Consider the following 16,221-nt stretch of genomic DNA (forward strand, 5'->3'; position numbering starts at 1 on the left):
TGTGTGCTTCTTTGCTAGACATTTCTTGAAGCAAATGCCAAAGATTTGTCTGTAATTGCAGTCTGGCATTTGGGTCATTGTGACCATTTGTTAAAACTGCCTTAGTTTACCAAACTACAGTACTGTATTTGAAAGTTTTCATTGTCTATCAATCTGAACTATAATGATAATGTGGCTTACTGTTAATTAAGCACTAGATAAAATGTGACATTTTGTTAGAATTAATAAATTGTATTGAGAATTTTCAACTCAATTACAGCCAAAAAGACTACCTTAGAGGCATTTTTTATGTGTTTGTTAATTGTCAGACACGCTGTTCAAAAATAGACACCGATAACAGAAACACTGTACTGCTGCAAAAAGTAATTATTTTTATATTAGATGAATCTGTTAATAATTAAATGGTCAATACCATTGTCTAAAGCCCCAACCTAATTTATAAATGGCAGTGTTTAAAAATGAATGATAATAATTTAGGTTCGCTAATTTTTTAACACTTCTTCTTTTTAAAATACCAAAGTAATGGCATCAAAGCCTTCTACCTCCAAAATTTTCACTTTTAATACATACAGTAAATTCCTAAAATGAAATCCCCTGCATGCGTCTGAATGTTCGAATAGTTGATATTGTGTATAATGAAATTTAAAGGGATAATGTGTATTACCACTAGATGTTGCTGTATGGTGTAATGCAACCGAAAACGACTGCTAAAAAGTACAAGGAAAAATAGAAACTACGTTGACGCTGTGACCAAAACTCACAATTTTCCTTCTCATCTTTGAGGTTTTTGGGTTCCCGTTGCATCAAGATGGCCAACACTTGTTAGTTTCCTTAACATGAGCCTCGTGTTATGTAAAGTAAATGCTCATTTCTCAATCTATGAGTATTTTTTAAAAGGCATATTATATGATAGTTAACGTATTTGTACTTATTATTTAAATCAATATTGTGTTTTTTTTAATAAATCACCAAGGAGGCGTTGAATAATACACAATGTCCCTTTAACAAATTGCGAACTTTGAGTTTTTATTCCATTGTCACCGTAATATTTTATTTTGATTCAAGACAAAGATAAATGTGTCTTTTATTACTGAGAAAAATAAAAGATGCCAAATGTATTTGACTGCATTCAATTTGTTGGATTTTGAAGTCTTGTAATCGCAATATTTTTTAATTAAATAAAACAGTTGGCTATAGTGATGATAAATTACCGTATTATCTGGACTAGGTGCATCAAATTTTAAGATGGCCTTTTGTATTTCTGGCATCGTTTTCTTTTTTAGGTGCGCCCTAATAGTCTGGAAAATGCAGTACTTTTAGCTAGTTTTTTTTTAAGACAACACTAACTATACCATATTCTACGGACTATAAGGCGCACCGGATTCTAAGGTGTACCTTTGAATTTCTGGCAAATCTTTGCTTTTTAGGTGCACCTTGTAGGGCCTATTTTCCGTAAAATACGGTACTTGTCAATTGAGCTATTTGTTTTTACACATCTATTGGGAAAGCTCTAGAGCAGGAATGGCCAAGGGGCTGGTGATGACACTCTTGATTAAATGTTGATTGGAATGTTCTCGGGGCTTTCCCTGCACAGTACAATGAGACCATGTTTGATAATGACCAGATCTCATCTTTCTCTGGCTTTGTAGCAGCAGCTGCTGGAGTGTGATAAGTGCCATAACAGCTATCACCCAGAGTGCCTGGGTTCAAAACACCCTGCAAGACCCACCAAAAACAAGAAAGTCTGGGTATGATGTTAACTCACTATGCATCCTGTACAAACACACATACAACCCCTCACTTTCATTTGTGTACTCTTGCACCAAACCTCTCCCAGAAAATTCATTTCCCTACCTTTTGTTCACACTTGATGTTTCCAACTTTGGCACCGCTCGTGTCAATTCCATCCACCTTCCTTTTTTTTCTCCTGGGCAGCAACTATAAAAACGTTACACTTTTGCCACAGTGTCAACCTAACGCCTTGCGTGTTCTTTCGACAGCAGCCTGCTCGTTTCAACAGCGTACTCACAAATGTGTTTGGATTCCTTTGTTTACTTGTTTTTTCAGATTTGTTCCAAGTGTGTGTGCTGTAAGCGTTGTGGAGCCACCAAACCCGGAAAGTCCTGGGATGCCCAGTGGTCACATGACTTTTCCTTGTGTCACGACTGTGCCAAACTCTTTGCAAAAGGTGAGTCGTTGGTCCACGGCAGCAACAACAGAAACAAAAAACAAGATATATTAAAGACATTTTTGCTCATTATTTCAAATGATTTTGGGTTTATTTATTGAATGAATTTCACCACTAGGAGGAGCTAATTAATAGCCAGTAAATGGGTCTTTCCCATCTTCTAAAATGTTTGTGATTTCTTGCGATGACAAAAAAATGTAGGTGGTGACAGTTAATGATTTCATTTTATTTGATTTTACTTACTTCTTTTATCTTACATTTATGAGAGCTGTTCAGTACTCGCAACCCATTAGGAAGCAGGAAATGTGTGAGGGGGGTGGAGAGTGATTTCATGTTCGTCCTCGCGGTTTTCTGTTAGTTTATCATAAAAATGGTGAAAGTAAGAAAAGGACTGTTTCATATACAGTCCTGACACCAACCCCGACCCCAAAAAAGGTTAGAAAGTAGAGTTAATACCACCGCGTCTAAGAAATGCATGCACTTGCAAGCGGCAAACAAGCAGCTTGACGAGGGCTGCAATGATAACTAAAGCCAGAAGATGGCGTTAGTGAGTATACAATGTCAAAATTCCAGACATCACCATTAAAAAGGCTGGGCAAAGAAAGCGAGAAGAAAACTGTTGCGTGTATAGATATGCGTCTCTGTAGTTTCATTCTCGTTTGTGCTTTTAGCACTCATTTTCAGTTGCACTACATCATACAGCGACATCTACTGGTCAAATAATTGACACTGTCACTGTAGTTGACAAGTGTAATTGATGGCAATCGAGTTGATGGTTTTTAAAATCTTGGAGTTATTATTCTTTAATTTTTTTTTCTAAATAATCTCATGTTTCATCCTTTATGGTAGGGAACATTTGCCCACTTTGCAATAAGTGCTGCAACGATGAGGAGCACGAGAGCAAAACGATGCAGTGCCAACGCTGCAGCCGTTGGGTTCATGCCAAGTGTGAGAGCCTTACAGGTACGTAAATGACTCTAAAAAGCTAAGCTGGAAGATGGGACGTTGTTTATTGTGACAGGCTGTACCACACCACAATTTATTTCGCTGACCAAGATTAAGAGGCCAAGATATCTTTTGGTATCCCACAGATGAAATGTTGGAGCTGCTGTCAAAGCTGCCCAAAAATGTTGCCTACGCCTGTTCCAAATGTAGCGAGCGACAGCCCGCCGAGTGGCGAACAGCCCTGGAAGGGGAGCTTCGAAGCCGCATACGACACATCCTTGACGCACTGCTCAACTCTCACACCTCCGCTCACCTTCTCCGCTACAGACAGGTGAGAAACACAAACTCTTTGTTTGTAGTATATTTAAAAGATATTTTAAAAATGCCATCAATTGTATTAGATGAAGAGTTCTTCATGACCAGAATGCTAACTTAAGTGCTTATTCTATTGCTAGCAGCTAATAGCGACTTTTTTATTGTTATCTGTTAGCAACAGCTAAAATTCTGTACTGAAGAGAAGAGATTCAGTAGGATATGTCATGTCAGATTTCTGTTTCACAGTGAATATTATTTCACAAATATTATATAAAAACAGTGAAATAAATGGTGCAATGATGGGTTTTTTTTGCAGTTACTTTTAGAGACTGCCACTAAACAAGAAGGCCGTTTTGTGATCTTCTAAAACAATTTTATAACACACTCTTATAACTATAAAAATTACAACTATAACTATTAATTCTATAACTGCTGTTTTTTTCCTCAAGAAAATCCCCCAAAATAAGTCTATTTATCTGGCAGTGTATTTTTTTTTGTAAATACAAAATATATTTGATGCATTGAAGGGTTCAACTGTTTCACTCCAGCCCAACTGGTGGCAGTTTAATTTCAAAAATTTGTGGCATACAACCTAACGTTATCAATATATTCTTTTACAAGTACTTCTTACTCTTTGGGTAGGTGGTAAAACCGCCAGATCTAAACCCTGAGAGTGAAGAAAGCCTTCCATCTCGTCGTTCCCCCGAGGGTCCAGACCCTCCAGTGTTGACTGAAGCTTCCCTCGCAACTCCTAGCAATTCCCCTGCAGACCTGGAGTCGGTGAAAAAAAAGATGGATATAGGCTGCTATAAGTCTCTGGTATGTACATGTTTATTTTTATTATATTGAAAGCGTCATAAGGAAACTTAGTAATAAGTTACAATTTAGTAATGTTTTGATGCTTTAGTCCAAATCTTAAATTTAACTGGCTTTTAGCTGTATGAACCCTGTTTTTTTTGGTTTTCATCTTTATTACCTCTATGTTAATATTTATCATCTATAAGTTTAAATAATTAGCGTTGTTTAGCTACGTGTGTCATTAATACTTACGTATTTGTTTTAGTATTTGGCTAAAGCAGGTTTAAGGGGTCAGCTTATTTGCGAGGATAAATGGTACTTCTTCAAGTAATAATTCCCTCCAGAGTGTATTGTTCATGAACAACAAACCTATTAAAAAAAGTGTGAATTTTAGTTCAGTAAAGTACTATATTTTACTACTTAACAGGACTGCAAATAGTACTGTCTTCTATGTGGGTGTGTGGGTGTAAATGTGTGTGCATAATCAGATTATGCTGCCCTCTGGTAGCCAATGCAAACATCCCATTAGATCTCAATTAATAAAAATGCATGAATTAAAACTGCCCAATTCTATTTTATTTAATGATGCTTCTATTTGGCTCTGTTGATGACAATACTGTTGAGTGTAAAAATAGTCATGGGGAAAGACAGTCCAGCTTTTAATGGACTAATGAGCGTGGTTTTTAAAAGAGGAAAAATAAATAATCGTTTACCTCAACGCACCACTAAACTTGTGTGCATTTGTTTTTTTCCAGCTGGCATTTAGTGACGATGTCACACGGATCATTCAGACTGCAATTAACGGTGATGGTGGCCAGCCGGAAAGCAGGAAAGCCAACAGCATGTTCAAATCTTACTTCATCCGGGTAAGCATCCCTACTTTTTAAACCTCACTAAAACTACAACCAGGCATGCATTTTTTGCTGTTTTTTTTAAAAAAAGAACGAAAATGTGATGTTTAATGCAAAGTGTTTAACACTAGCTCAGGGAATCATAACTGATGAATGTTCTGTTTTAGCTAATGGACCGAAACTTTCCCTGGTTTAAAGCGAAAGATTCACACTTCTGGGACAGATCCAAAGTCTGCGCAAAGTGAGTATCTGCTATGCTGCAGCATCATCTTTCTTTCTTTTTTTGAGGGGAGTTGTGTCTTGTTTACCAGTTGCGCTGTGGGAGTTTCGGTTTTAATAGTCGGGTAATTTGAGTGCAGCCCTTAAACTGTTTTCAGCTGGGGAGGTCTGTAATTATTGAGGAGAACTGAAGAGACAGAGATGCTATACCATCATGTTGGTGGTGGCGGGATGCAGCCAGAAAGAAGCAAACTAATATTTATAGAATGTCTGTTTGAGTGTGCACAATCCCCCGAGATCTTATAAATTAGATTCAAACGGCTGTTCGACGACAAGAGCGTTGAAACTGACTCGACTGAATGGGTGGCACAGGACAAACGACTGCCGCTGTTACACAGATCTGTCGAGGCGCAGATTCACAGTAATAAATTTGATTCCACAGTGAACCAGATTGAATGGTCAGAGTTAGATCAGACACAATGGTGAGGTCATTGGATTAAATTACAAGATAAGAAAGTTTGGCTTGGAAGATCTGTGATTTGGGGATTTTTTTTAATGAGGCTAAAAAGATGAACACTTTCTGGCCTTGATGTGCTCTAAATTGCCAAACTGAATACAGACGCTGCCCTACTTACGAACGATCCGGACGATCGTTCGTAAATTGAATTTGTTCATAAGTTGCTTCACTGCTATATTTTGTATGGCATGTATGTTTAATGTTTATATAAGTATGTTTAAGGCCTGTATAAGTAACCTGTATTTTTTTGTACTAAAAAAAAACATTCTATCAAATAATATGCTCTATAAAGATAAATAAAGTTGAGTTTAACTTACGATTGGAAGATGGGCTTCAAGAGGCTCCTCCGTGGTAGAGAGTGGATGAAAAAAAGCGATCCAACCATTTTCTCAACCGAATCAATCTTTCTTATTCCACTTTCATTTCAAAATAAACGGCTCGCCTCTTCTTTACACTTTACACCAACCATAATGAATGGATTCACGAGATATTAAAGAACAAAAACGTCAAAGTTCTAAAAATACAGTACACGTCGTATGTTTACACATGAACTAGGAAGTTGAAGCTGGATTTCTTCTTCGGGGTGGATGCTAGGTGACCTCTCACAGTGCCACGCGGCGGAAAGAAGCACTACAGTAATGTCCTCTACTCGGTAAAAGGTGCACACAATACAAAATCTAACTGACAGCAACATCCGGATATTTTTCGACATCCCCAAACAAATCGTTTTTCGTAAGTTGAATTGTCGTAAGTAGGGGACCGTCTGTATCCAACTTTACCGTATTTTCCACACTAAAAGGCGATAGGGCGCACTCCCGACAACAAGTCTTTTTTTTATACATGTATATGTAGTTATATATGTAGTTGAAATGAAATATGAATTCTACACATTTTTACAGTATTGGAAAACATTAAAAGTGTTTGTCATGTTATTCCTACTATGGAAACCATATTAAAAGAATGACATATTTCCCTTTCACATGTTTTTAAATTTTAAACATTTTGGAAAAGCGCCAGGAGCCACTCCACAGCGCTTAAGAGCCAAGTACGGCTCGCCGACCCCGACCTATCAGAAATTCACTTTTCAAATCATTGTTTCTGGCATCTATTGCCTTAGTTGCCTAGTTCATTTGTACCCCTGGTGGTGTAAAGCAGTATTTCTCAACTAGTGGGTCAGGACCCAAAAATGGGTTCGCCTTTGCAAAATAATGCTAATGAAAGGGGGCCATTTAAACTTCTTTACAGTAGATAGCAATAATTGGATGCATATGCTAGTTGACACCTGCTATTTCTCACCACAGAAAAAGACCGATTTTGTTTGTCTACACATATCTAGCATGGCCAAAAGCAGATACATTGGAGAAAATATAAGACATGGAGTTTATTTTCTAAAAGACAAAACCACAGAAATGAAGTGTTTTGGATTAAATTAAAAATGCAAATGATTGAGTATTAAAGGGAATATGATGTTGTTTTGAAGCTGTTTTGGTTTTAAATGTAGTTTTTAAATGTGAGTATATTCTACTACCAATGGTTTAAACCGCACAATCTTTTTAATTCAGTAAATTTGAGAAGTTTAAGTTAAGAACCATTGGTTTAATGTCGTCGCCATCACCCCCTCGACCCAGGTTCTAATCCCATTGCATATGATGTACTGCGATTTGGGTCAGTGATACAGTCCATCATGTTCACCCAACCCAATTTTCTTACTAATTTTTCTTTAATTTCTCTCTCCAAATAATAAGAGTAAATCTAATTGTTCCTAAGTTTTAGAAAAATCTTTTCTTCATTTTTAAAATTTCTACATTGAATAGGCACGTGTCCGCTTTTTTTTTCAGCAGATGCAGTTGAGATATTACATTGATTGACAGTTAATCTTTAAAAGGCATACCCTGCCTCCTGCCAAATTGATTGAGTGTAGCTAATGAATGGATAATTGCCCTACAAATTTACGCTGAAGCTTTCTATCGACAACAGTGAATAAACCTACACGGGAAGATCAATTGAATAAATCCCCATGATGCTGAGCCCTGAACTAGTCCAATTCCCCGAACCACCCGGACTAGATTATAAATCGTTTAAACTTGATTGTATTGATGGAGTAAAGCAGCTGCTGACGACGACTCTCACTCCAAGAATCCCTAATGAAATGGTTGCCTTGAATTAATTATGCTCTTTGTAGAGGCGCCGGCTTCCCGAAATGAATATTCATGCCACGTGAAGCCACACGATGCCAGCTAGCTACGGAGACGTACTTGCTACGCACATCCATTCACACATCCTCGCTTAATCGCCGGCGTTTCAGCACTCTCCTCGGAGCGATCAACTTTCCCAGGCCATTTATTATTCATTCTATTGCTCCGCCTGCCTGGAAGACTTTATTGCGAGACCCACTGTAACAGTGTCACATGCCGCGGTCATATTTGTGGTTTTCTTGCGGTTCACTTTGTCAAGTTGTGTACGCAGAAACAAATGATCCATCACGTGGATTCAGTAGCCCACTCTTAAATTGAATCCAGACTTGCTTGCAATTCATTGATGGTGGCATTTCTGGCTTTCTACACAGGAAACTTCAGAGTACCCGAAAGGAAATTCAGATGTGAATGTATAAAATTTAGGTTGCAGTACATGAAGAACTCATTTCCATAACTATTAGCTGTAATTTACGTTTAGCAATTCGCACATAAAAACATGGTATGCTGTATTTCAGCGGTTCTTTAATGGGAGTATATGAAATACTGCATATAGGGTACAGTGCCTTGAAAAGGTATTTGCACCCTTGCTGATTTCTGTGTTTTTTTGCATATTTATCACTTACGAACGTTTTAGATCATCAAACCAATTTTAATATCACACAGAGACAACCCAATGATATACAAAGTTTTGAAATGTTTATTCCATTTATTAAGGCACACAAAGCTGTCCGGCCACCTCGGCTAGCTTAACAGAAATCAAACATTTACGCTATTTGGCAACGAGACATTTATAACACTGTACAAGCATTTTGGCCCACTCTTCTTTGCCAAATTGTTTCAAATCTGCCATATTAGAGGGTTTTCTAGCATAAACTGCCCATTAAAGGTCACCCCACAGCTTCTCAACTGGATTTAAATCCGGACTTTGACTTGGCCACTCCGGAACCTTTTTTCTTTTCTTTTTTTTTGAGCCATTCAGATGTGGACTTGCTGGTGTAGTTCGGTTAGTTGTCTTGCTGCATGATCCAAGATTGCTTGAGTTTTGGGGCACAAACTGATGGCTGGACATTTTCCTTCTGGATCTTCTGGTAATCCCCGGAATTCATTATTCTGTCAACCACAGCAAGTTGTCCTGGTCCTGACGCAGCAAAGCAGCCCCAGATCATCACACTGCCACCCCGTCGTGCTTTTCTGTTGGCATCATGTACTTTTTGTCAAATGCTGTGCCATTTTTACTCCAGATGTAACGGGCTGCACACCAGCCAAAAAGTTAAATTTGTGATTCATCAGTTTCCAGAATGTTTCTCCAAAAATGTTGAGTATATCTAAGATGCTTTTTGGCATATGTGAGTCGTCTCTTTGTGTTATTTTCTAACAGCAGTGGTTTTCGCCTGGAAACTCTCATCGATGCAAATTTTTGCCAGTACCTTTCTTATTCTGAAGTCATAAATACTGACTTAAACTGGGCTGCTTTGCTGCATCAGGACCAGGACAAGGTTCTGTTGTTGACGGAATAATGTTTTACCAGAAGATCCTGAAGGAGAACGTCGGGCCATCAGTTCGTGCCTTCAAACTCGAGCGCTCTTTTATGGGGAAATTACTGTTTCACATAGGGACGGATAGGTTTGAATTTTTGGGTGACTTAATAAATGGAATTAACACTTCAAAAATGCATTTTCTATTTCCGTGGATTGTGTCTGTGTGATATTGTAATTGGTTTGATGATACCTTTGTGAGTGATAAATATGCAAAAAAACACAGGAATCGGGAAGGGGAGAAATACTTTTTTACCTCACTGTATGTAAGTTTTAAAAGTATCCACATTATTAAAATCATTCATTTTCCGAACCGCTTATCCTTACTTGGGTCGTGTAGTTACTAAAAATTATTTACAAGAAATTTTGTATGATGTACATAAAATTAAGTAAATGTTATTTTCATCATGCCACACCTAATATTTAGGCTTGAATACTATTTTCGTTTTATTCCCCAAAACTGGGTTGTTTTTCCGAAAATTTGGGGTTTTTAGTTTTAAACAACCACAAACAACATATGGGATTTTGTTTATATCTATTGAGTCGTTTGTTTTTAAACATCCGCAAATCGTGATGTTTGTTCTTAACCTGAAATGTCTCATTATTTTATCTTCAATGACCCAACAAATTTGGTCATTTTTTAAACAACAATCCATAAAGTTGGATCATAACAAGCAATTAGGTCATTTTATGGAAATAACTTGAACTCTATGTTTTATAGTTTAGTTAGTTCGTTATAAAGTAATAACAATACAGTATAATAAAATGATAAATATAGTAAAAATCCCAAAATAAGAAATACATCAATAGCATACCGACCAACACTACCACTTTATGTGTTACGTTACCGCTTTTCTCTCCTTAAACAAAGCCAATTAATTAAAAAAAAAAAAAAAAAACTACTTCTTTCAAATTCAAAAAACGACAACAAATATCAACTCAAGACTAGTATTTTGTTTTGAAATGAGACAAAATCTTTGTGCGTGAATAATTTGTCAATTCATGTTACTATTGTAGTCTTTAACTGCTCCAACAATCGCATTACATTTACATTTTGGTAAAAGTTTGCCTCTTGTAGTTTGAGACAAGCACGTGTTTTTTATTCTTTTTTAATTTGTATCTCGTTATTTATTTGATTATATTTTTGAGACTGATTGTGTTTTGCCCGTAAAAATAAAGTGTGCGATAACATCAACTGCTTTTCTATGTCAAAAGGTTGGAATGAATGCAATAGTCAAGTCTCATTTATTTTTATAGCCCGTAACCTAAAAAAATCTCAAAGGACTGCACAGATCAAAATTACAACATCCCTTGTTCTGAAACCTATATGAGGGCCAAGGAAAACTCAAAAAACGTCAGCATTCTGAAAATTAAGAAACCCTGTAAATGGATCGCCTATAAGGGTAATGCTGCTTCCTGGATGTTAATGCTGCAATTGATTTTGCAAGGGCGTCAAGAGACAATACACAATCAACATGGAATATTTATTAACATAAATCATGCAAAAAGTCCAGTCGACCGATGCAGCAGGTTCTACTTGATGATGAATACATTTTTGTTCCCATTTTCAAACAGTCAGAGTTTAATGATGGCACTGTCTCATGTATTGTTGTTCTCTTCAACAGTGGTCTTCTGCCAAATGCTGTTTTGCCACCGTCCCTGGACCACAACTATGCCCAGTGGCAGGAGAGACTACAGCTGGCCCGTTCTGAGCACCCGCACTTCATCAAAAAAATCATTCCAGCCCCGTGCCCAAAGATTCCTGCTGAGCCAGACTTTGGAGCAACACCCCCTCCTCCACTTCCTCCTTCTTTACCTCCGCTACCTCCACTTATACCAGGTAAGGCAGTCCGACAAATTGATAGTTAATCTAAAAATTTTTTTCTTAACCTTACTGTTGCAGTAGTGTTACTCATTTGGGTTTAAAGCAGGAGTTGGAAAAATACAGGTCTTTAGGCTTTTGAATCCGGCTCGTAGAACGAATATTATGAAAATACCAAGACAGTATATACAATGGTAAATAAAGTACTCTTAATGAAAAATGTTTTTTGTGCCTTATTTGTCCCCCCTTTGCTTAGCTACAAAGAAAAAAAACTTCTACAGATATACTACGAAAATACCAAATTAATTAATAACAAATTCAGTATTTTAAAACAGGCACCTATTATATTTTTTTGTATTTCATTCTGAAAAGAAAAAGAAAAAACACTATAGAGATATAACTACAGTAATACTACAAAAAGATGCAGAAATACAAAAAAAATACAAAATACTTTACAGAAATGCAACAACAATACTACTACACTAATACTATAGTATAATACAACAATACGGCTACAATACATTACACTACAGTAGTACTACAAAATACTACTACTGTAATACTAAATATGCAATAGAAATCCTGCAAAACGTAATATCAAGTTGCAGGAATAACACTACACAAATACTATAAAATACTACAAAATCACAATCACAGTACTACTACACAAATACTACAAAAATTCCACAAAAATTGTAGAACGTTAATACTTTTAATACAAAAATACTACTACAGCACATTACACCACAGTAATACCCCCAAAATGCTACAGAAATACTACAAAACATCAAATTAAGTGACCTAATATATTATTAAGATCTGACCATTTCAAACAAATTTGATGAAACTAATTATTCAAAAACAAACAAATAAAAAAACATATCATATAGATGTCTGCATGTTTAACCCAATGTGGCACGCGACTCCAGAAGTTTGCCCACACCTGGTTTAATGACTAAAACTTAAACTTCAGTTATTCAAATATTTCACATTGTAGAGAATCAAGTATGCTTGAAAGATTTATCATATATTGTGTTTTTTTGTGTATAGCTACAGTAACACCCGTTTTATATTTTAAAAGGGCCAGAAGAGTGATGCTCATTAGCACTGATTTATTCATGATGTTTCCTTTTGAATGCTAGTATTCAGATTCTCTGGCACTTCTGCTAAAGCCAGTGATACAGTGTTGTACATATGTTTAATATCTGACAAAAGAAGAGCTTGAAACAGAAATAAAAATCTTTGCCTCTCAAATGTCAGCTATCTACTGGAATAAACGCTGCTAACAATGCACAAGGGGAAACAAATTATTTAAAGTAGACTGTAAACACAAATCTCTTGAGTTGAATAAACGGTAGAAATAGAGAAGTGCTTCTGGGATTGAGAATATTTGCAAATATACACTCTTTATTTTAGCCACAGGGGGTAAAACTTGGAAAAACACGTTGCAATGCTCATGGTGACCTTGCTGCTGCTTGTTTTTCTCCCCAGATTGTGAAGAGGACCTAAAGTTTCCTCCTCCACCAGGTGTTATTGATAACAGGCAGTGTGCATTTTGCTTAGAATATGGAGACGAGAACACAAACGTGAGTGACTTTGTCGACTTTAGGCACATTTGGAACGTATTCGATGCTATGTGACATGTTTTTCCAATCAAGGAGTGCGGTAGGTTGCTTTACCTCGGCCAGAACGAGTGGACGCATGTCAACTGTGCACTATGGTCCGCCGAGGTGTTTGAGGATGACGACGGCTCCCTGAAAAATGTACACATTGCTGTTATCAAAGGAAAACAGTTGGTAAGACACGAGAAGATACTGTGATGAATATAACGGTACACGTGCCCCTCGACCGACAGGGCCATAGGGGCACCACTTCTTGTGGTGTGTCTCGGGGAAATACAGCCTGACGGCGCCCATCTTTCTCCAAACCATTTTTTTGGCCAGGGGTTTGCTCTCACCATAAAGCAGGTAGTACGGGTTTCCGTGTATACCGGTAGCAGTAGAAGTCTCCTGATCTGACTCAAATACAGCACCGTCATCATTTGGTTGCCATTTTTATTTTCGATGTAAAGTCTCATCCTGCTCTTAAGAGCTGAGCGGGACCTCAGCTTCCAGTTGCTTCACCTTTTCACACCGTTCGCTTACACTTAGCTTTTTGTAGTCAGCGTGTTTCGTCTGGCAGTGACTCTTAATATTCCATTCTTTGAAAACAGTCATTTGTTAAATTAGGCAGACACAGTTGTTTTGGATTTTGGTGAAAACATTTCCACTTGTCATGAAAGGGGCGGCCCTCACAGTTAACTTTCCTTTTTTATTTACTGTCGCCATGTCGGAAATGGGGTGGGCTAAAATTCTCACGGAAGGGCAAGGTGGCAAGGGCGTTCTTCCTTCATCTGGTGAAATTTTGATTGTTTTTCTTTTTTTACAATTTTGTACTGCAGTCAACATTACTGGCGGACCATACATATTAATTTTATGACAGTAAAACTGGCCCCCGGGCCAGTCTTTGGACATATCTGGTGTAGGGGTTTGCTCACACATGAAACAGATAGTACTAGTTTTCAATGGTTACCAGTAGCAGGACAAGACTGTTTATCCTACTAAGAACCTTTATCATCTGGTCGCTCTTGTTTTTCAGTGTAAAGCCTGAGCCTTATCTTCAAAGATGAGCCTGATCTTGGCAGTGACATGTAGTGTGTTGCAATACTGATACTAGACCCCAAATCTCTGGGGAAAACTATATTGTTCCGAAATTTAGAGTACCGCATCGTACAATACACATACGAATTTACTACCACTACTTTCCCAAGGCTCAAAGATGGAAACAAATATATTATTTTTTATTCCATTCTCTTTAATTCCTTGTTTAATTTAGTACTACTTTTTGTAGGCTCATCGGAAAAAAAAGAAAACCGAGAAAGACAGAAAAGGAAAAGTTAAATATTTCACTTACCGGTACATTTTTACGACGTTTATAACCTAGCGTTTTTACGCTGTCTTAATGGTGCTGTTTGTATGTGTACTGATATTAGATCCTAAATCACTGGGGAAAAAACTATTTAGAATATACTTAAGCATACTCAGCCATTTATGTCCAAACCACACTTTCCAATTTTTTTTTCAATTGATTTACAGTCTATTAAAGTAATGTTTTGTCAATAATGGTGAAAGAAAATGCGATACATAAAAATTGAAGATATTTTTTATCCTACTATAGGATGTCATTAAATCTGATTATGTGACCAGGCGTCACCCATCAGGCATGTCATTTTGTTCTTCCATCCCAGTTCTGCAAGATGTGTAAGAAGCCAGGAGCCTCTGTCTGTTGCTGCTTCACCTCCTGCACCAGCAGCTACCACTTCATGTGTGCCCGCCAGGGCCTCTGCATCTTTCTGGAAGACAAGAAAGTCTATTGTTCTAAGCACAAGGATCTAATTAAAGGAGAAGTAAGGAATTCTCAATGACCTAGTACTTCTCAGATAACCCTGTACAGTATAATAGAAAAGTACATGTTGCACGTTGTGGGCGTTCAATGAGGACTTCTGACTCAATCAGGAAGTGGAGCAGTGCAATGCTATTTTTAAATAATTCCTTCCTCTCAGGTGGTGTCTGGCTTTGAGGTGACCCGCAGGGTACTTGTTGATCTGGAGGGAATGTGTGTGAAGAGCAAATGGATGGCAGGGCTGGAGCCTGAAAACGTCCACATTAAGATAGGTAGTGTGAAGTTGCGCCAATTATTTCTTTGTTTTCTAAAAGCCTTAATGCTTCTTTGCTGATGGCAACTTTACACTCTCCCTGCAGGTTCCATGACTATTGACTGTTTGGGAATACTGACTGAACTCTCTGACTCAGAACGCAAACTCTTCCCGATTGGATACCAGTGAGTGTTTAAGGTCCCCGGTATCATTTTAAAAAAATTCTTTTATCAACAGAAAAATGAATGCATATGATGATCCTCATTCTTCCAGGTGTTCTAGGGTGTACTGGAGTACTTTGGATGCACGAAAGCGCTGCGTGTATACCTGTAGAATCCTGGTTTGTCACCCACTTTTGGGAGAGTCTGAATTTAAAAGCTTACTGCCTCCTGAGGAAAATGTGACGATTGCACACAGCCCTCCCCCCTTACAAGGTAACGCTCGTGACAATCCCAGCTCTAAGAACCCACTTTAGGAAGAGTGGTTACCCACTGTGTTATTAGTTGATCTCACCTTTTTCTCTGCAACCCTTATAGATTTCCCTGATCCATTCGAGTCTCCGAGGCGCACAGAGTCTCTGTCCCCTGCAAAGGCCCCCAAGCTCAGAGTGTACACCAGAAACCGGCAATCTAGCAATCCCCCTGAAAACCAGCGCTCGCTTGGCCCGAGTTCTTTACCTTCTCTAGGTAGAAAACAATTTTTTTTTAATTTGTCTAACCAAATACAAACTGGGTAGAGGAAAGACCTTAAGCCCTAGTTTCACCCGAATTTCAAACCTAAAATCTTAATCACTACGTTCAGGTTCTGGCCGTCCTGCTTTTTCACTGACTTTTTTTCTTTCTAAATATCCATCCGTCATTTTTCTTTGTTTACTTTTGTTTTGCGCAATGGATACTTTGAACCCCCTCTCTCGCGGCCCATGTTGCTGTGCTCAGCGGCACTGCTGCTGGGCGCGGGGCGCACAGTGGCAAGATCAGCGGTGTACTTGGTGCTGCGTGAGCGGGTGACTGAATCCATCACTCGACACAATGAAATGGAAACAAAGAATAATAACTGGTGGATAAATACCCCCCAAAAAATGAGCTTTAAAACCTTAAAAACTCGTGTTTATTAAAGTTTAATTCTAATACTTGAGATTTGTC

General features: G+C 37.8%; 1 protein-coding gene across 1 annotated transcript in view; it reads left to right on the forward strand.

Moving 5' to 3' along the window:
• Positions 1-16,221, forward strand: part of kmt2a (lysine (K)-specific methyltransferase 2A) — an 81,352-nt gene that overhangs the window by 42,396 nt on the left and 22,735 nt on the right. The window contains exons 10-24 of the mRNA XM_088346125.1: positions 1,650-1,748; positions 2,068-2,188; positions 3,038-3,151; positions 3,280-3,464; positions 4,091-4,267; positions 5,002-5,112; positions 5,265-5,338; positions 11,189-11,403; positions 12,877-12,971; positions 13,044-13,181; positions 14,672-14,830; positions 14,987-15,098; positions 15,186-15,264; positions 15,353-15,513; positions 15,616-15,765. Of these exons, the coding sequence (XP_088202251.1) occupies positions 1,650-1,748; positions 2,068-2,188; positions 3,038-3,151; positions 3,280-3,464; positions 4,091-4,267; positions 5,002-5,112; positions 5,265-5,338; positions 11,189-11,403; positions 12,877-12,971; positions 13,044-13,181; positions 14,672-14,830; positions 14,987-15,098; positions 15,186-15,264; positions 15,353-15,513; positions 15,616-15,765 (1,990 nt within the window). The remainder of the gene's footprint in view (positions 1-1,649; positions 1,749-2,067; positions 2,189-3,037; positions 3,152-3,279; positions 3,465-4,090; positions 4,268-5,001; positions 5,113-5,264; positions 5,339-11,188; positions 11,404-12,876; positions 12,972-13,043; positions 13,182-14,671; positions 14,831-14,986; positions 15,099-15,185; positions 15,265-15,352; positions 15,514-15,615; positions 15,766-16,221) is intronic.

Source organism: Urocampus carinirostris, chromosome 10 (genome assembly GCF_059441175.1).
Source record: "Urocampus carinirostris isolate Australia breed hairy pipefish chromosome 10, RoL_Ucar_1.0, whole genome shotgun sequence".
NCBI lineage: Eukaryota > Metazoa > Chordata > Actinopteri > Syngnathiformes > Syngnathidae > Urocampus > Urocampus carinirostris.